The following is a 21,443-nucleotide window of genomic DNA, read 5'->3' as shown; positions in this document are numbered from 1 at the left end:
AAACCTCAGGTACCTCGGGATTCTGCACATCAGAGTGAGACTAGCTGTCTCGCTCTAATATGCAGATTTGCCAAAAAGTGATCCTACCCACAATGGTGTGATTTACATCGCAATGTCTTGTGAGATCGCATTGGGTCTCGCGAGGCGTTGCGAGCAGGGCCGCCCCGGGAGCGGGGACTCCCAGCTTTTATTGGCCACACTGCATGAGGCGAGTTGCTTTTCAGATGCAGCATGGCCATTGGAACACGCCCTTATAGTAGAATAGCATAGTAGGAAGCCATTCAGCCACTAAGTCTGTGCTTTCTCTGTCAGAGCAGAATTTCCCAGTTCCATGGGAGCAGACTTCAAATTGGAACCAGGAGAAAATTTACAACACTTGCCATTAGGTCCAGTGGGTTGGCATGTTCCTGCCTTTTGGTAACCTTGCCAAATGTGGGTCATCATCAGCGTAGGGTATCCACACATCAACAGCAGGAACTGTATAATTAACTGCCCATTTGTGAGCTGACTGCAATTCACACTGGGATCCTAGGGCCCCACACAGAGGGCCATGCTCAGCAGGTACCTGGTAGCAGCTATGGTGGCTGGCATAGGGGGCCCTCAGGACCTCCTATACTCAGAGCCAGGGTCTCTATACTCACAGTCTTAAACTGAGCCGGAGCCATCAACACGCAACAGCTGCAGTCACCAGCCATCCTGTGGTGATTCCCCCATCCACATGAGTGGCCTGGTGCTTAATTTATGTGGGATCTCTGTATCTAGATCCCACAATTTATTAAAATTATTATCTCTTCAGACACCAGAGACCCCATCCAGCAAAAGTTACACACACCATTCAGTTGGGTTGTCAGCCTCAAGACTGCCAGCACATGATTGGGTGTACAACATCAGTGACCTGTCTGTCATTCTTAATTGGACAGCAGGCCCAGAGGCGGGCTATAAATTGATCTCCCATGCAGGTACATTGAGAGCCGGTTCAGGGTCAGGACCGAGAATTGGCCCCAACCCTCGATTATTTTTAAAGCACACAAACGTATGATCTCAAAGAGCGGAATCCAGTTAGCCGCATGACCCCATACTTGAAAATGAAATGAAATGAAAATCGCTTATTGGCACGAGTAGGCTTCAATGAAGTTACTGTGAAAAGCCCCTAGTCGCCATATTCCGCGCCTGTCCGGGGAGGCTGGTACGGGAATTGAACCGTGCTGCTGGCCTGCTTGGTCTGCTTGAAAAGCCAGCGATTTAGCCCAGTGAGCTAAACCAGCCCCTACTTGCCCCATATCCCAGCAATATTTTTTTTCTTCAAATATTTATCCATTTAATTTTGAAAGCCACTACAGGAATTTCTTTCACCTCCCTATCAGGTTGTGCACTCAAAATCCTAATCACTTGTGTAAACAAAGTTCTCCTCTTGAAGCTTCTGGCACTTTTACCAATTACCTTAAATCTGTACCCTAAATCAATCAGCAACTGAAAAGTTCCTCCTTGTTTACTCTATCTAAACCCTTTGTGATTTTAAATACCCCTAACAAATTTCACCTGAACCTTTTTTGTTCTGAGGAGAGTAATTCCAGCTTCTTCAATCTCTTCAGTGTCTGTGATCACTTATCCTTCTGGTAAATCTCTTCTAAACCCTCTCCAAAGCCTTCAGACCTTTCCTAAAGTATGGTGCCTGGAAGTAGATATAATAGTCTGGGTTTTGCCTGCCGGGGCGGGACACAAAAATTTAAACGATTTCTGGGTCCTGAACTTGCCCCTGGGGAGTAACATAATCAGCCTGGGTTTCCCGGGGTACCCTTTTCATTGCTAAGAAGATGGGTTTGGCAGTCAATAACGCGTTTGGGCTGGGAGGGGGGGCAGGGTTGCTTCGGGATCTCGGAGTTCGGAGTGCCCTTTAAAAATGGGGTCCTGATCTCTCGCTACAATGGGAAGTTCCAGCAAGCAGAGCTCCCCAGTGTACAAATTGGGGCTATGTGCAGCCTCAGCCACGCGTTCCCACTGAGGCCCCTTATACAAAGCGACAGGAAAAAACGTGCCTGAACACACTCGCTATGGGAGTTATTAGTTGAATCTAGCCCCAAGTGACATTTCAGGCAACTTCGGTTGGGGGTTTCTCACCAGCTCTACTGGCATGTTCCTCACCGCTGTCTAACCATACATTGGGCGCAATTTAACTAAATGGGAACAAAGTCCCATAGAGAGCGCATTTAACGGCCTGTTTTCCGGCGCTCGCAGCATCGCGAAACATCCCGATATTTAACATGCCCCTGGTTAGATATACAATTTCAGTGGGGAACGCGTGGCCGAGGAGCTCCGCCCGCCTGAAGATTAGCTGTCTCGCTGTAAAATGCAGATTTGCCTAAAAGTGATCCCACCAAAATGGGTGAGATTCACATCGCAACATCTCGCAAGGTCGAGTTAGATCTCGAGACATTGCGAGCCGGGTAGATCCCGGGAGCAAGGTCTTTTTGGGCGCTGTGTGGCCGTAAAATCGCGCCCATAATCATTTTTTGGGGCACTAGGGAGTTCCTCTCCGGGCTAGTCCAAACTTAGATTTTTTTCATCACTGGGGAGCTGACCAGACTGGCCAGACTGGCTCCTCAGAGATCGATCGTCCCACCATTTTGAAAGGGTGCCCAGATCCTAACTGAGATTAAGAGTCCCCCACAACCCTCACCCATGAGAAATGTCACCCCCCCCCCCATACACAGGGACTTATCCCCAACCCTACCCAAGTGTGGACACACCGCTATGTGGTCGCTGAGGGCCCACCTTTCAGGACCTCTACCCTTCACCCTGCCTAACCTTCTGGAGGTCCCATCGTACCAGCCACCCTGGCAGTGCTCCTGCCAGCCTCGTACTGCCAAGGTGCCCGGGAGACAGGGAGGAGCCAGGGTGCCACCCTGACCTGACTACCCTGGGGTCTCCAATGACCTGGGAGACTTTCCCAGGTGCCATTGCTCCTGCTCCACGTTTGTGTGGAGCAGTACTAAACGGCACCCAGCTGGGGTCTCCTCGGGGAGGCCGATAGATGCCGGGAGCTGGTTAGATCCGGTGTCAGCATGGTTAAGTGGTCGCACTTAACTGTCCGAGACTGGGTCCTGCCCATGCTTCCCCTGCTTGAAGATTTTTTTTCTTTGGAAGTAAATGTCCAAGAAACTCAGGAGTAAACAGTGTAGTTTGACACATCTAGGTAATGATAAGTAACTCATGTGTAGATCACTGGGGTAAACAATAAGCAATTAACGCTGAATTACTGTGGGGTCACTTTGTAACTTCTGTTGTTAACTTTAGTCAATTAATACTAACTCCGAATTATTTTTTTGTTGAAGTACTATTATCATTTGAACATTGACAAATAATTGTTCGGTGTTGAATTTGTTGTCTGACTTCTTTTGAGTTTTCAAAAAACAACAAATTCTTTCTCTCGGCAGCTAGCATGGATTGGGATGGTTGTGTTCATATCAATGAATTCATGTAAGACAGCTTGGCAAGCCAAAACTGGCATCAGTAAATCCTAGTCATGGGGCTGGATTCTTCAAAAATGGGGCTATGTCCCCACGCCAGTGTAAAAACTCTGGCGTTGCATTCCAGACTTTCGTGAAAATAATATAGAGCAATTCACATACCTGCAGGGGGCTGGCAGGGACCCAGATTCTCACAGCTTTAACTATAGATACGGGCCCCTGCACTTCCGGTTCCGAGTCTGCGCAAAAGTACGGCGGCGGCCGCATCGAGCGCGATGCGGACTCTGACCGCGGACCAGGACCAAGAAACAAGGTCCCACCGATCTGCCCTGCGCCGCTTCATCTGACCCGCCCGATCGCTGCCCCAACCACCCTTAAGCCCCCACCCCCCAGCGCTTAATCCATCCCCGTGTCACTGTCTGCGTGCAGCTTGCACATTCTCCCCGTGTATGTGTGGGTCTCACCTCCACAACCCAAAAAGATGTGAAAGTTAAGTAGATTCGCCACACTAAATTGCCCTTAACTGTGAAAAAAATAATTGGGAACTCCACATTTATTACATTAAAAAATTCTGAACAGTTCCTTGAAGGTGAATTCAGGTAAAGGTGCGAGAATCACATTCATTTTGAGGAATATTCTTGGCAGAGCATTGATTCATGTTCTTTCAGTGCCAGACAAAACAGAGGAGGGAAATTCCCTAATTCAATCCCTATTCTATGCTGCAGGCTGCATTTAAAATAACTATTTGTTGACCCATGCTGTGTGTCAGACGTGCCACAGGTCCATTGTAATTGTCATATAAGAATTGCATGGGGTTGCACACCAAATTGAATTCCATCTGGATGAGGTACTGGGGGTCTGCCAGAGACTATGAAACTCTGGCCGGGATTCTCCCCTACCCGCCAGGGCGGGGAGTCCCGGCGTGTCGGAGTGGCGTAAACCACTCCGGCGTCGTGCCGCCCCAAAGGTGCGGACGTCTCCGCACCTTTAGAGGCCAAGCCCTCACATTGAGTGGATAGGCCCGCGCCAGAGTGGTTTTCACTCCGCCAGCTGGCGTGAACGGCCTCTGGCGCCACTCCAGCCGGGGCTGAAAGGACTTCGCCAGCCGGCGTAAGTCCGCGCATGCGCCGGAGCATCAGCGGCTGCTGACGTCATACCGGCGCATGCGCAGGGGAGGGGGTCTCTTCCGCCTCCCCCATGGTGAAGGCCATGGCAGAAGAAAAAGAGTGCCCCCACGGCACAGGCCTGCCTGCCGATGGGTGGGCCCCAATCGCGGGCCAGGCCACCGTGGGGGCACCCCCGGGGTCAGATCGCCCCGCGCCCCCCCCCCCCCCCCCCAGGACCCCGAAGCCCGCCCGCACCGCTAATCCCGCCGGTCAGGAAAGGCCTGTCAGCGGCGGGACTTCGGCCCACCGCGGGCTGGAGAATCGCCGCGGGGGGCCCGCCGACCGGCGCGCCGCGATTCCCGCCCCCGCCAAATTTCGGGGGGCGGAGAATTCAGGACACAGCGTGGGCGGGATTGACGCCGGGGGGTCAGAGAATCACGCCCTCTAGCATGAGTGATCATTTTCAGAAGTAAGAGGGAAACATTTTGGAGGGAAGAAATAACAGTTAAACGTAAACAATTGCTAACAATGGCCTGGATTCTCCACTCTGGAGCCTGTTCTCTGCTGGTGCTGGGAGCAGGGGCCAGGTCCAAATCTCACGCCTTAACCATGCTAATATATGCATGGTGGAGAAATCACCAGATTCCGTTAGATTTCTGGGATGCTCAAAATGGCACCCCGATCCATAGGTCAGGGGGCAGGCCCCCCTCCCCCCACAACGCTGATCCTGCCTGTGCTGATGAGGGGCATCTTTCCCCACCCCACCAAGGGAATAATGGATCACCCCTCCACAGCATACATGCAAACTCTTCCATACCAAGCTCCCCCATTAAAGACCCCATCACACACCCCATCAGTCACCCCGCCTAAAAGCTGAAGAACAGTCCAGGTGGTACAGTAAAAATCACTGCATTTTCACTTACCCTTTCCTAACATCTGTTGCCTCAGACAAAAGTCATTATAGCAGCAGCTGTTACAAGTGTCGGAGGCTTCCTCAAAAGCTCACAACACTTGAAAGGGCTTCAAATCCCCTGAGACCCTTTGAAATGCAAAACTCCCATTCATTTTCACAGAGAAAACCTTTCACTAGCCAGTGATTGAGAGGTTTAATAGTCAGGAACAGGTATTTGGTGGACGGTTTATGGATCTTTCCCTCATTTCAAGTACTTTGCTTTGATGCAAACCAAAATGTTTATAAACACTCTTGCTATGATTGACAGCACCTCACCACATCAAAATAACCTTAGTGCTTTCTGCTGTAACCCCCTTGACCCTTGCTCAAGCTCTACCATGGCAGGGCTGTGTTTGGGCAGTCTCACACCAAAGCCCACCTGGTTCATTTCCCAACTAAAGGTGTGGGGGAGGGGGAGTGGAGACTTGGTTTTCAAGCTAGTTAATCGCATGTACTTGCATGCTTAACATTGATTTGCATGTTCCCGCTAACGTGGGCCAGGTAGTTCGCTTAGACCTTCCGCAGAGCAACAGAGTATTGGAATGGGTCTGCCGCCCAGTGCCAATCCTGTTTTTTGGGTGACCTGTTATTCTCCACCCAATCGGGAATCCCAATACAGGCATTGGGCAATGGAGAATTCACCCCAACATGAACTCTTTCAGACAAAAATAGGTTGCTTCCTCCCATTTAAACAGCGCACAGTAATTTTTCTCTGTGTTACTACACATATTCTTATTATAATTATCAAAAGATGTCACTTGGCTGTTAATTTGTTATTTTTTAAATTATTTCACAAGAAGTTGGTGTTGTTGGTCAATGGCTAGGCCAGCGTTTGTTGCCCATCGTCAATTGTCCTTGAGAAGGTGGTGGTGAGCTGCCTTCTTCAAATATAGCTGTTCATGTGATGTAGGTGCAGACGCAGTGACCGAATTCTCTGTACGCTCATGCCAGCGGGATTCTCTAGTCCTGCTGCCACGAATGGAATTTTGGCTGAGTGTCAAATTCCCCATTCTCACTGGCAGCGGTGGCAAGGCGAACTCAGAAAATCCCAGCCAGTGTTTGTTAAAGCAGGGAATTCCAGGATTTTGAACCACCGATGATGAAGAAACGGCGATATAGGGTGTGATTTGACGCCTAAAAAACGAGGTCCTATTTTGGGCGCAGATATTGGGGAAGTTCTCGGCACCGGCACCGAGAACGATCCCACTATCAGACAGAACTCTGGGGTTTTTTTGGCTTTGGTTGGGAATGCCCCAAAGAGGCTGCAATTTCCTCATTTCAGATGGGGATACCATTTTCAAATGCCACTCCATACTCTCAACCCACCCACCCCCCCTTCAGACATGCCACTGCTATCTACAGACCCCCCCCCCCCACCCAACATCGTCTCTTAGAGGGTCCTCAAGCCCCTCTCATCCCACATCTTAAGGAAAGGGTACTCCCCCGTACGAATCCCTGGAATGGGCAACCTGGAACCTGAGCACCTAGGCACGGCCAGCCTGATAACTTGGCAGTGCCCCTGGTAGCCTGGCAGTGCCAGGGTGGCATAGCCAGGGTACCCAGTTGCACTGCCAGTGTTTCTGGGATGCAGTGCAAGGTGCCAGGCTGGCAGTGCTAAGGTGCCCAGGTGGCAGCAGTAGTGCCAGGATACCGCACTACCCAGAGCCTGACCTCCCGGTAGCCTCTGATGCCCTGGAAGATTCCCCCCCATGTGCCATTATGCCTGGTCCACGTTTGTGTGGACCAATGGTCAACTTCACCATGGCGAGGCCACCCAGGCATGGGCATTTGTTCCCTGACCTTTGGAGAATTGGACGGCAACTAGCCGAGATCCAAATCGCGAGTCTCGTTAGATCTCATGAGGCATTCCAAACATCGCAAATCCCGCGAGATTTAACGGCCTTGTCGTGTCACCAAGTCGGATGCAGCATGGTAGCATAGTGGTTAGCACTATTACTTCACAGCACTAGTGTCCCAGGTTCAATTCCTGGCTGGGTCACTGTCTGCGTGGAGTCTGCATGTTCTCCCCGTGTCTGTGTGAGTTTCCTCCGGATGCTCCAGTTTCCTTCCACAGGTCCTGAAAGACGTGCTGTTGTTAGGTAATTTGGACAATCTGAATTCTCCCTCTGTGTACCCGAACAGGCGCCAGAATGTGGCGACTAGGGGCTTTTCACAGTAACTTCATTGCAATGTAAGCCTACTTGTGACACTAAAGATTATTATTATAAATCAGGACATTTCATCGTGCCCATAGTTCCAAGTCCACATAAATCAACTCTATAATTTCAAGTATTCTGCATCCATTACCTTAACTTCCTCCTTTATACCTGAGACAACAACAGACATTTTAAGAATTTTAACCTCATCATCTTCCATATAAATAATGTGACTACATAAAGCAGGTCAGAAATTAAGCCACGTGCAGAAAGTAACTCACCAACTGACTCGCCTGACCTGTCCACCACCAACAAGGCACAAGTCTGGAGTGTGATGGAATACTCTCCACTTGCCTGGATTGGTGTAGCTCCAACAACACTCAAGAAGCTCAACACCATCCAGGACAAAGCAGCCCGCTTGATTAGCACTTCATCCACAAACAATCAATCCCTCCGCCACCAATGCCCACTGGCAAATGTGTGTATTATTTACAAGCTGCACTCCAGGAATCCACAAATTTTCTTTAGGTAGCAGCTTCCAAACTCATGGCTGCTGCTGTGTGAAAAGACAAGGTAGTACACATGGGAATATCACTACTTGGAAGCTCCATTCAAACCATCCACCATTCTGACTTGGAAATACATCGCCATTCCTTTACTGTCACTGGGTCAAAATCCAGAACTCCCTCCCTAACAGTACAGTGGGTGCACCCACACCATGTAGACTGCAGCAGTTCAAGGCAGCAGCTCACCACCATATCTTGCGAGCAATTAGGGGTAGGCAACAAACATTTGTCTAGCCAGAGATGCCAACATTCCATAAATGAATTAAAGGAAACATAAGAACATAACAAATAGAAGGGGGGAGTAGACCACTTGGCCATTCATTGAGACCATAGGTGCCCTGACTGTGACTTGAACTCCACTTTTCTGCCTGCCCATCATAACCTTTTTGCTCCCTTGTGGATCAAAATGGGTCTAACTTAGCTTTGAATACATTCAATTATCTAGCCTCCAATGCTTGTTGGGAAAGAGAATTCGAACACTAACAACCCTTTAAGAGCAGAAATTCTTCCTTATCTCAATCTTAAATGGGAGACTTTTGAAATTGTGCCCTCAGTTCTAGATTCTCCCAATAGAATAAACATCCTCTCAGCATCTCAAACCCCTCAGAATCCTACATATTTCAATAAGATCATTTTGCATTCTTCTAAACTCCAATGAGCAGAGGCCCAACCTGCCCAAAGGCCAAACATGGAACAAACAGGGTGCGCTGTTTGTTATTAATTTATGAGGAGGATGATACATTTTTTCAAGTTTTACCCACAAGAAAATGAGCCAATGGCACTGACAGTAAAGTGTCAACAGTAACAACAAAGTTTTGTGTATAGCATACATAAGATCCTTTATATAGGGGATTGGCAGTTAACAGGCAGCAAATTCACTCAAGTTCAGACAACTGAAAAATCATAAATGCAATTGGCATCATTTGACTGGGAAAACTACAAAGCTAACATGTTCCCATTTTCTGTCATTTACACTAGTCAAGGAAGAATGGCAGACAACCACTGAGTTTTCTGCTATCACAAGTACATAGTGGCTAACTGTTGCTGGACAGACACCCTGCAGTGTTTGCAGAGTGGGAAAATGGAGAATATTTTAAATATTGAAGCCTATAATCTAATTGGGGTTTCAGTTCATGTTCTAACCAATGTGCAAGAACTAAGAGGCTTATAGGAAAATTAGGAGTGCACTCTACGTGCTCCCATATCCATTGACATTAATTATGGGCAATGTACCAACAATTTTCTGATGTGCTCACCCTCCTGTCAACAGTGCAGGGTTTAGAAAACCTTGTCAGCATTCTTGAAATTGGCCTCGCTTTTTCACAGAATGCAGGTGTGATCAAAGATCATGGAATCCCTCAGTGCAGAAGGAAGTTATTCAGCCCATCAAGTCTGCACCGACCCTTGAAAAGGGCACCCTACCTAGGCTCATGCCCCCAGCCTATCCCCGTAAACAGGTAACCCCACCTAACCTTTTGGATACTAAGGGGCAAGTTTTCATGGCCACTTCACCTAACCAGCACATCTTTAGACTGTGGGAGGAAACCGCAGCACCCAGAGGAAACCCACGCAGATGTGCAAACTCCACACACGCAGTCACTGAAAGTCGGAATTGAACCCAGGTCTCGGGAGCTGTGAGGCAACAGTGCTAACCACTGTATCACTGTGCAGCCTTTTTGCGTTTGGTGCTGTTTCAAAACCTGCATTTTGATGCAATTCAAGTACTTCACAAGTATCCTAAGATTCCATGGCATTAATGAAGCAGCATTGCAGTTAAGTATGGAACAAACTTAAATGCTTAAACTTTATTACACCTTCAAGGTTTGTATGTTAGTTGAGATCTGTCATTCTCTAGTTCATGGTGAGTCATCAAATATTCACATTCTAAATTTTTTCTGCTGTCCTGGGGTGTGGTCTACACGCTGTGTCCCACCCAACGGGGGGCAGCGTGGCTGAGAGGTCTCACCCGGGCTTCCCAATGGCCGATATGCCTCTCGCGATCTAACCGGGGAGAAAATCTCAGCAAAACCCGCCTGAAACGGCACTCAGAGGATAGGATCTACCAGTCGCGTAGCATCAGAGAAGCAGCATGACGATGTGCAGCGCAACCACTGGATGCTGGGAGATCCCACTTACGGGATCTTCCCAGCTCGCCATGTCTCACAAGACAGCGTTACTCATCTTCTTGAACTGCAGCGGTGTAATTACATCCACAGTGCTGTTAGGGAGTGGGCTCCATGTTCTTGACCCAACAACAGTGAAAGAATGGTGATATAATTCCAAGTCAGGATGGTGTTTGACTTTGGAGGGAAATGCAAGTGCTGGTGTTCACATGCACCTGCTGTCCTTGTTTTTATGGGCTTGGATGGTACTGTGGAAGGAATTTTGGCAAGTGACTACCATGCCGTTCTATGTGGTACACACAGCTGCCACTGTGTTGGTCTCGGAGGGAGTGATTATCTAAGGTGCTGGATGGGTTGCCAATCAATCAGGCTGCTTTATCCAGGTTGGTGTAGGATTTCTTGAGGATTGTTGGGGTTCCACTCATCCAAGCAGATGGAGAGTATTCGATAACACTCCTGACTTGTGCCTTGTAGATGGTCAACAGGCTTTGGAGAGTCAGGTGGTGAGATACTCGTCTCAGAATTCCCAGGCCTCTGACCACGACTTGGGTACCAATCCTTTGAAAATTGGATACTTGGATGGGAAGATGTAATTGAATGAGTGATTGTCATAAGAAACCCACCAACCCTTAACAATATAATATATAAATGGGCAGTTAAGATGGAAAAAGCAGGCCCAAGGTAGGCTTGCTGGCTTGTGTAATGCTGATGGACAAGAAGTTATTATGGCAGGCAGCAGACACTAGGCAGTTCCATCCATCCGATATGGGATCAGTGAATCGTCTCAGCGATCACAGGTGGTACAGGGTATAGAAATATCCTGGACCTCCCTCCCCAGCAGCACTGTGGGTATACCTACACCGTATACACTGCAGCAATTCAAGATAGAACTCATCACCATCCTCTCAAGGGCAATTAGGAAGGGGTAATAAATGTTGACCTAGCCAGCGACGGCCAAATCCCATAACTGATTTTTTTAAAATTACGATGTAAATATGTACTGCGGGATTTTCATTCAGCAGGATTCTCCGCTTTGCCGCCAGAACGCCCATGCCTGTGGATTTCCCGACGGTGTGGGGTGGCCACAATTGGAAATGCCATTGGCCGGCTGCTGGTACGGAGGATCCCGCTGCCGGCAGGGGCGTGCCATGCTGCAAAACGGGGCTGGCAGGACGGATCATCCCACCCTTAGTTTTTGAAGCATTGTTTTTCAATAAACCACATAAATTAAACTTCTTGTGACTTTAGCTCTCTTGAAGTCCAGGAGCAGACGCATTTCAGGAGATTGCCAGAGCAACCTAAAAAAAGCTGATGAAATGAGTGCACAGAACGCACAGAACAATAGGGTGAAGCTGGTACTCTCGTAAATTCAGAAATTCATGATCATTTTTTGCCTGTAAACTGGCATATCAATGTTGACTTTTTGCACAATAACAAAATACTACTGATACCGGAAATCTGAAATAAAACAGAAAAAGCTGGAAGTACTCAGCAGATCAGGCAGCAACCTTTTGCAAATAAATAGAATTAATATGTTTCAGACTAATGGCCGTTCATGACAACTGGAAGACGTTAGAGATGTAACAATTTTTAAGCAAGTTCAAATACATGGAAAAGGGTAGGTAGCAGAACAAAGGCAAAAGATAAATGATGATGGAAACATGGGTAACAGAATAGGATGGGAATAGAGGGATACGGACACAGGAAGTGTAGGAGATTTTAGTTTAGAAGGGCAGCATGGTCAGCATGGGCTTGGAGGGCCAAAGGGCCTGTTCCTGTGCTGTACTTTTCTTTGTTCTTTGTTCTTATAACAAAGAGGATTATAGCGCATGGTAAAAGTAGGCGATCATATGACAATTAAAAATCCAAAGGTGGGTCTAGAAGATCTGTAAATGCCAACAGCAAAACCATTACTAGCATTGGTATCCAAATAAATAGCGGCACAGGTCATTGGCCTTTCAATTTTAGATATAATACAAATACAAAAAAGATAAATGTTAATTAATAATGCAGGGTGCTATAAAGCTGGAAGACTACTACCTATTGCATCTTATTGTCAGCCAGGGCCTTGAACTGTTCCTGGCTATTGCAACCTCTTCATTTGGACTCTGAAATATCGTCAGTCAGGGCATTCCTACTATCACAAGGACACCAAGCAGCAATTGCCTATCCCCTCTAGGAGCCCAAGACTACTGACAACAGCAATCATTCTACCTCCAACAGGATATCATTTCATCTAGAAGCCACTGAATTCCAGTGTCAGGATTCACAGCTCCATTTTACCTCATCAAGATCCAAACTCCACTGGCCACTTCACCATCTCTCACTCTCATCCTTTCTCCAAGCCCTACCAAACCTAAGCCCCATTGAGCACACCCTCCCACAAAGACACCTGTCACTCAGCTTCCAACACCAATAATCTCAGCACCTTCCTTGGCCCAAACCTTCTTCTGAGTCGCCACACCCTCCATCCCTGCTGTTAATAATTGCCTTCAGCTATAGTGTAACTATGTGGAAATTTAAATCTTTACAACCTAATCCTCACAGTCAGCTCTGCCACTGAGAAATGTCAGAAATAGCACGGTGTGATCTTCCTCAAATTCAGGGAGCATTCATTGCCAAAACCTTGAATGTAATGCATTCATGACCCTGTGCATTATTGGCTAAAGTTTGTATTGGTTTGTTGTTCGGTTGGGATCAAAATGAGCCATTTGAGACTGCAGTGTGCAGAATCCATTTCCCTTTATTTGCAGCTGCTATGTACATATTGGGATTCCCCTAATGCATTCCCCATGGCAATACCTTAACCAGAGTCCACATGCCAACCAATCAGCACCCTCTTCTCATGCAATATAAATTGTTGTACCCTTTGATATTTGGTATTCTTGCGAATGTGTCCCGAAGAGTGCAAGGCAAAAAGCTTCGACAACATATCTTTTTTTTAGCACTACTCAATAATTATTCACCATAAAAGATTTTGAGGAACAAGGAAATAATTAGATTCTTCATTAACACTCTTTAATAGGTGATATATCTCTACCTTTTTAGATCCATCACTGTGTCAGCCATCGTACTAGTCCCCTTGCTTAAAAAATCCTCATTCATCAGGGTTTTCATTAGATTAGGTAAGTTAAAAAGAATGTCCCAGGTATATGTTTCATTATGAATTCTTTCCATTACGGAAATGACTTGCTCCATTTGATCCAGACCCATCTAAAAAATATAATGTGAACAAATTTGGTTTGCCTTAAATTCAAAACTTTCTTAAGAACTGTGTTACTTTCAAGCTTTACTTGTACAATCAAGAAAAGATAAATGAAGGTAGAGATAACTAGGATGGGACAAAGGGATTTAGCTCAGTTGGCTAGACAGCTGGTTCATGATGCAGAGCAAGGTCAGCAGCACAGGTTCAATTCCCATACTGGCTGAGGTTATTCATTCGGGCCCACCTTCTTAACTTTGCCACTCACATTAGATGTGGTGATCCTCAGGTTAAATCACCACCAGTCAGCTCCCGCCTTCAAAGGGGAAAGCAGCCTATGGTCATCTAGGACTATGGTGACTTTACTTTACCTTTAAGTGGGATGTGAATCTGTAAATTATTGTGCTTCAATCAGTGCTCTTTCAGATTTATTCCCAAGAACTGCCAATTGGAAAATAGGGTTTAGATGCGGCTGCCCTCTTTGACATGTCCATCTTGAGAGACAGGTTTGCAGGCGGGGAGTTCCTAAAATTCACCAAGTGGAATTCCTGCCACCTCCAGCCCACCCCCTGATTTGTCCACAATTTTACATGAGACAGGTAAGGCTAAATATATCTGCCTATTCCTACCACAATTATTGGCCACTTAAGAGCTGATTCCCATCCTGTCTCAATTTTAGAGCTAGTGGGTGGAGTGCCAGGGCAGCAAGGAAGCAGCAAGTCATCCTGCTTGGAATCGGGTGGGACAGGCTTCCTTAAGGGACCTCTTTCCACATCAGATGTCCACTGCTCCCACCCACCCCTTTGTGATCCTCCCCCCCTCCATAACACAGCCCTAATGGTATGCCCCCTGCAGGTGTAACCTTCCCCATTAGTCTCTCCATCCAGATCCCCACTCCATATTTCCCCATATCACCAGGCTTTGCCACTCCTCCCCATAATAAGACCACATTAACCTAGACACTGTGACTTTAAATCTGAGAACTGCTTATTGCCCCAGCCCTGCAGCCACTGTGTTTACTGATGCATCTGGGACTACAGAGCTGCCAGACAATCTGATAAGCCTGCAGCTCTCTCAGGCAGGACCTACTCCTGAGTGAGGAGCATTGAATGGCTGTGGGTGGCAGGTCAGAAACTCCTGTCATCTGAAAAATCCTGCTCCATGTGTTTAAATAGACCAAATGCTGAATATGAAGCATTTGAACTGGGATGAAATTTATGCATTCAGTGTATGACCAAAAGCAATCCAATCTGGGTTATTTCACTCATATTGGATAGCAAGCAAATTGTATTTCATAGAGCTAACTGAAATCCTGGATATCATGCTGTAAATAAAAATAGTCATGCTATACAAACAACATTTATGAAAGTCTATTGGTGTTGTAAAGACTTTTTTTCAATGGGGATCTCATTAATTTGTAAAAAAAAAGCAACATCGGACAAGTAACATTTTCTGCATTAATTTGCACATTAGTTCAGCAGAAGTAAGTCCTTTTACTAATATGTTTTATATAAATAATAGATAAACACAGAACTCAGAGATGATTATGTAAACAATATAGGCACGATCTACCCGAATGGGAGCAGAATCCCGTAGCAAGCATGTTTAGCCGGGTGTTTCGCAATGCTTGGAGCATCGAGAAACACCATGCTATTGAACATCAGTTCACGTACGTATTGGGCCTCAGCAGGGAATTACCCGACAAGGCCACAGTTAGTCCCGTTTTCTGCTTGGAGGAGCTCTGCTTGCCTGAATGCCTCAGTGCAGAAGGAGATATCTCGAACCCCGATGGGACCCCGAGCTTCCTCTAAAGCCCCAACTCACCAATAATGGGGTCCTCATGCCCCTCCCCTCCCCCAACACCCCACAAGGCACCCCAGGCCCGATCCGCAGCATGGGGAAAATGCTAGCTTGGCAGCTTGGCACTGCAAGCCTGGCAGTGCCCCTGCCAGTGTCAGGTTGGTATCGAGGTGGCACTGCCAGGGTGCCAGGATGACTGTGCCAAAGTGCCCAAGTGGCACTGGCAGTGCCATGGTACCACCCTGTCTGAGGGCAAGCCCCTGGGGGCCTCCGATCGAGTATCGATCTATCTGAACCGGCACTTGCCCGAGATCGGGAAGGTGAGAGGATCAGATTACATGCCTTGGATAGATCGCTCTCTAATATGTAGATTTGCTAAAAGGTGGGCAGGATTCACATTGTGACATCTCACGAGTTTGTGTTAAATCTTGCAAGGAATGTCAAGCTGGGTAGATCCCGTAAGAGGGATCTCCCAGCATCTACTGTCTGCGCTGCCTCGAACGCAGCATGGCCAGTAGATTGTGCTCTGCAAATATTTTGAAAAACAAAATATTACATTTGGCTTGATTAAATTAAGATTTTGCTAATTTATTATTAAATGTGTACCTTTTTGTAGTATTATTACTGTATTAATCATTAAATATTATTAGCTGTTCTGCTGCAATATTTAGCAAAGCAAATTTATGCTTTACTTAAGCTCATTGTTACATTGGTAAAACTAGAGCAAGTTACATTCATCGTTGAAAATGGGTAGAGATTGGGTTTTCATTCTTGTTTGTTAGTCTATTGGAAAACAATAGATCTCAAAAGCTAATAAGGCCGATTTCACTGGTCCTCCAAAGCTTGATTAATTTTTGGCAAAGATTTAAATCAGGATTCTGGAATATTTTAAAGAATCTGTTAAGATTGGGAAATGGGGCAAATCGACTTTTACTTTGATTCTCCGTTCCTTCACACCAGTGGGATTCTCTGTTCACACTGCGGTGAATGAAGATTTGACAGAGTGCCAAATTTTCCGCCCTCGCTGGACGTACACATACAACAGAGAATCCCACCCTTTTTCTTTTAGAATGTTGGAGGTTGTTTTATGTAGAACTATGTTGGTTGTTCTAGAATGTTGTGGATTGTCTCAGTTGCTATGATGGAATTTGTCACAGCTGTCAAAACATGAGCAGGGTTTTAAGAGCAGGTTGTTAGTTATGCATTAACCTGAAACCTCAGGTTGGATTCTCTAATGTGCACCACCGGTAGCGGAGTTCCCAATGCAGTGGAGAATCCAGCATCAGGGGAAAAAAAGGATCAGCTCCAGACGCCAATCCATTTTCAATGCTCCAGACCCCGCTGACACCTGTATTGAGGTTTGCAGCCAGTGCCAATCTTATTAATGGACCAGGTACCATATTCTCTGGCTCTTGCGATTCTCCAGTCCTCTGGGCCGGGATTCACGTGGGCGAGAGTTGGTGCTAGTCCTGTCATGCATATATTTGAGGCGGTGGGCCAAGGGGTAACTCTTTAAGGGAGTTGTCCCCAAAGTCCATTGGGGGCCACCCTCCCCCCCACAATAAAAAACTTGCCCACCTCACTCCCACCAAACTTCCCCCCCACCAGAAACCACCTAATTAAAGAAATTCCCCCTCAGCAACCCCTAATTAAAGCTCAAAATGGCATCCCGATAGCAGGATTCCTATAGGAATCCCACGCAAACCTCCTCAAACAAAATCCTGCACAGCGAAAGATTGGGACTTGCTTCCAAATTAAGTACAATTCAGCTCTGGCAGGAGAACATAGTTCTCCGGTGGACTGGCCATGCTAACATTGCCTCTTAGTGTCCAAAATATTAGTTGGGGTGACAGGGTTAGGGTGGGAATGTGGGCCTAGGTACAGTGCTCTTTCAGTGGGTCGGTGCAGACCTGGTGGGCTGAATGGCATCCTTTTGCACTGTCGGGATTCGATGATGATTCTATGTATTTGCCCTCCCAAAACCCTCTTTACTTGTCAATACTTGTTTTCCATTTTGGTGCATTTCTTCATTACACTATATGTAAATTTTTGACAAGTAGTTGTAGTCACCAATGTTCCATTAGGGGGTAGATTAGCTCAGTTGGTTGGACGGCTGGTTCATGATGCAGAGCAAGGCCAACATCGTGGGGTTAATTCCCATACAGGCTGAGGTTATTCATGAAGGCTCTGCCTTCTCAACATTGCCCCTCACCTGAGGTGAGGTGACCCTCAGGTTAAATTACCACCAGTCAGCTCTCAAAGGAAAAGCAGCCTCTGGTCCAGTCTGTGGCGAATTTACATTTTTTTATTGATTGATTACTTACCATGCCAACTCCAAGCTGCCCCGAAGCACCTGAAGAAGAAAACAAAACATGTCATACAAAGGATTGCAATTTAGATCAGCTTCAGTAGGACTGCTGCATCATCACAAAACAACACCAGGGAAAAGGTAAGAAAATATGATTAAGATGTGATTACAATTTGGTTCAAGGATAGAACACCATGTTATGTTTCTGTATCTTTTCTGCCCTTCTTACTGTTGATATTTGAAATTCTATAGTCTACCCTCACAGTTACATCTTGGCTCTCTACAACTTCAAGAGTACTATAGTTACCCAATGTCAAGACAATTGCTTGCTAACATGCACAGGAGAACAAATAAAAATATTTCTTTAGAATTCTTTATGGATTTATCCCATACAAGATTCTCTTTGCTTACAAAAGCAAGAAAGCATCAGTAATAAAATAACGTTTTGTAACCTGTGACTCTCAGATTGGTTGAATAACAAACAAAGAAGTGAATAAATGAATGACTCAATATTTATTTATCATGCAAAAGCTAAATACAAACATGAAAGCAGTTCTGATGAAAAGCCACCGAACTGAAACATTAACACTGCTGCTCTCATCACAAATACTGCCTGACCTCGAGGTATTTTCAGCATTTGTGTTTTCATTCATAGTGGATGTCGGAATATAGGAGCGTCTCAAACAGAAAAAAAATAATAAACGGTTCCCAATCTCTATACTAAATTGTAGTGCTATGATTAGCTTTTTCATTTGTAGTTGTATTTTCCTGTAATGTGAAACTCTAAAACTAGCCTAACTAGTGTCTCTGAGAGTCCATATTGACTCTATCATTTGAACAGTCTATGCTAATTAAATAACCCAGATAAAAGTTCAAAGTTTGATATATTGAAAAAGGGAGTAGAGAGAAAACAGGGAACTAAAGACCAGTGAGCCTAATGTCGGTAGTAGGGAAGATGCTAGAGTCAAGGATTTCACAGCATAACGTTTGGAAAGCAGTGGTATAATCAGACAAAATCAGCATGGATTTACGAATCTACTGGAATTCTGTGAAGATGTAAGTAGTGCAGTTGACCAGGAATACATTCAACAAGGTCTCACATAGTGAACTACTATGTAATGTTAAACGGGTAGTTTCTTGAGATGGATAGAAAGCTGGTTAGCAGACAGGAAGCAAAAAGTTGGAATAAATGGGTCTTTTTCTGATTGGCGGGAGGTGACTAGTGGGCTAGCAGGAATCTATGCCAGGACTCCAACTGTTCACATTTTGTATTAATGATTTAGATGAGGGAACTAAATGTAGTATCTCCAAATTTGCAGATGACACAAAGTTGGATGGGTGAGTAAGACGCAGAGATGCTTCAGCAGGATTTGGACAGGCTGAGTGAGTGGGTAAATGCATGGCTGATGCAGTATAACTGTGGATAAATGTGAGGTTATCCACTTTAGTAGCAAAAGTAGGATGGCAAATTATTATTTGAAAGGGTACAAATTGAGAGAGGTAGATACTCAGCGAGATCTTGATGTCCTCGCCCATCAATCGCTGAAAGTTAGTGCGCAGGTACAGCAGTTGGTAAAGAAGGCAATTGGCATGTTGGCCTTTGCAGCAATAGGATTTGAGTACAAGAATAGGGATGTTTTATTGCAATTATATAGGGCATTGATGAGGCCACACCTGGAGTGTTCTGTGCAGTTTTAGTGTCCTTATCTGAGGAAGGATGTTCTTGCTGTGGAGGGAGTGTTGCGAACATTTACCTGGGATGGGGGGACTGTCATGTGAGGAGAGACTAAATCGGTTCGGGTTATATTCATTGGAGTTTAGAAGAGTGAGGTATTTCATAGAAACTTACATAATTCAAACAGGATTAAACAGGGTAGATTCAGAAAGAATGTTCCTGATGGTGGAGGAGTCCAAACCAGGAGTCAGAGTTTGAAGATAAGGGGTAAACCTTTTAGGACTGTGTTAAGGAGAAATATCTTCACCCAGAGAGTGGGGAACCTGTGGAATTCACAACCACAAAAGTTAGTTGAGGCGTCGTGTAATTTGAAGAAGGAATCAGGTTTAGCTCTTGGGGCTAAAGGAATCAAGGTGTATGGCGGGTGAAGGCAGGATCAGAGTATTGAACTTGATGATCAGCTATGATCATAATGAATGGCAGAGCAGGCTCAAAGAGCCAAATGATCTCCTTCTGCTTCTCTTTTCTATTGTTAAGACACCCTAGGCGAGTGCACAGCCAATTCCAGACCCACAGACCCCGGAGTCCCAACATAAGTGAATTAACCAATAATTCATTTTTTCCTGTCACCTTTAACCCCTGACTGCTCCAGTGAGTTAGAGACACCAGATTTATAAGTTAAAAATTCACAAACTTTATTTATAACAAGAGTAAAAGATGACCGTATGAAGGAAATAGTTAGAACTATGGTCTACTAGTCTACCTATTCATAAAAAACCCTCCTACCTTCACCCAGACACACACACACACACACCACAGGCACATGAAGAAGAGATTGGAAAAGGATTTGAATAATGGGAATGGAAGGAAAAGGATTGAGATGAATCATCGCTGCTACAGTTGTGGCCTCTGTAGGCTCTGGTCTTGTCCGTACACAATCCTCTGGGGGATTGGTTCATTCAAGACATTCAGGTTGGTGCAAATCTGACCTTCGACCACCAGATGAATCTTTACACAGGAGATTCAGGTCAGTGAAATTCTGACCTCCAACCATCAGATGGAGCCCCCATCTCCCTGAAATATCACTGGAGTCTTAAACCTGAGAATTTTACAGGCTTTTCCCTATGTCTGATCTCTGTGCAGAAACACTGGCTATATTATAAAGAGAGTTCTCAGTTTGGGTTCTTCCCAGCCCTTCAGACAGAGGATTAAAGAATCACAGACCTGGTGAAAAACTACTGGCAGCCTTGCACTCCAGAAGATCCCTTCATTGTTCTGATTGCTCTTTAAATGACCCACCTTTCTTCTGGAAGATACTGAATGTCTCCAAGCAACAATAGGGGATGGTTGAGAAGGCGGGCCTTAATGAATAACCTGAGCCAGTATGGGAATTGAACAAGCATTGCTAGCCTCACTTTGCATCATGAATCAGCTGTCTAGCCAACTGAACTAAATCTGCCTTGGCAGCAGATGCATGGGAAGACCATCATCTGGAAGTTCCCTTCGAAGCCACATATCATTCTGACTTGGAAATATATTGCTGTTCCTCAATGTCGCTGGGTCAAAACCCTAGAACACCCTTCCTAACAGAACTGTGGATGTTCCTACAACACAAGGACTGTAGCAGTGCAAAAAGATGGCTCACCACCTTCTTCTCAAGGGCAATAAATGCCTAGCCAGCATCGTTTGAATCCCAACTAATACATTTTTTTTTAAAGTGTACTCAGTGCATAATCAAGGGACTGGACATTTGAAAGGGGGCCCACTGAGAGGCACCTCCTACCCTTGCTGCCAACCACCCTCCCCAATGACACCCACCTCCTCCCCAATCACCATCACTCACCTGGAGCCTGGATGTCTTTCTGATCCTGGGCCTCGGATGGGTGCACTGCCAGCAGCAGTCACTGGCTCACTATCGAGTAATGCATAGCTGCCAACTTCTGATTAGCTAGCATCTCTCAGGGTCTGGGATTTCTATCCCCAGGACCTTTCATCCTAGGGAAATCCCACTGCTGTATTCTTAATTGTCTGATTGGCACTTATTTCAGCGGGCATTCCCAAAAAGATATTAAGTTCTACTCGTTACTG

General features: G+C 45.9%; 1 protein-coding gene across 1 annotated transcript in view; it reads right to left on the bottom strand.

Annotated features, from left to right (window-relative positions):
• The window catches only part of LOC119965683 (ATP-binding cassette sub-family A member 13-like), a 398,370-nt gene that overhangs the window by 359,351 nt on the left and 17,576 nt on the right, over positions 1–21,443 (bottom strand). The window contains exons 5-6 of the mRNA XM_038796446.1: positions 17,697–17,725; positions 13,411–13,583 (exon numbers count right to left, since the gene is read on the bottom strand). Of these exons, the coding sequence (XP_038652374.1) occupies positions 13,411–13,583; positions 17,697–17,725 (202 nt within the window). The remainder of the gene's footprint in view (positions 1–13,410; positions 13,584–17,696; positions 17,726–21,443) is intronic.

The sequence above is a fragment of the Scyliorhinus canicula genome, chromosome 5 (genome assembly GCF_902713615.1).
Source record: "Scyliorhinus canicula chromosome 5, sScyCan1.1, whole genome shotgun sequence".
In the NCBI taxonomy this organism is placed as follows: Eukaryota; Metazoa; Chordata; class Chondrichthyes; order Carcharhiniformes; family Scyliorhinidae; genus Scyliorhinus; species Scyliorhinus canicula.
This window is presented reverse-complemented; position numbering and strand designations above follow the sequence as displayed.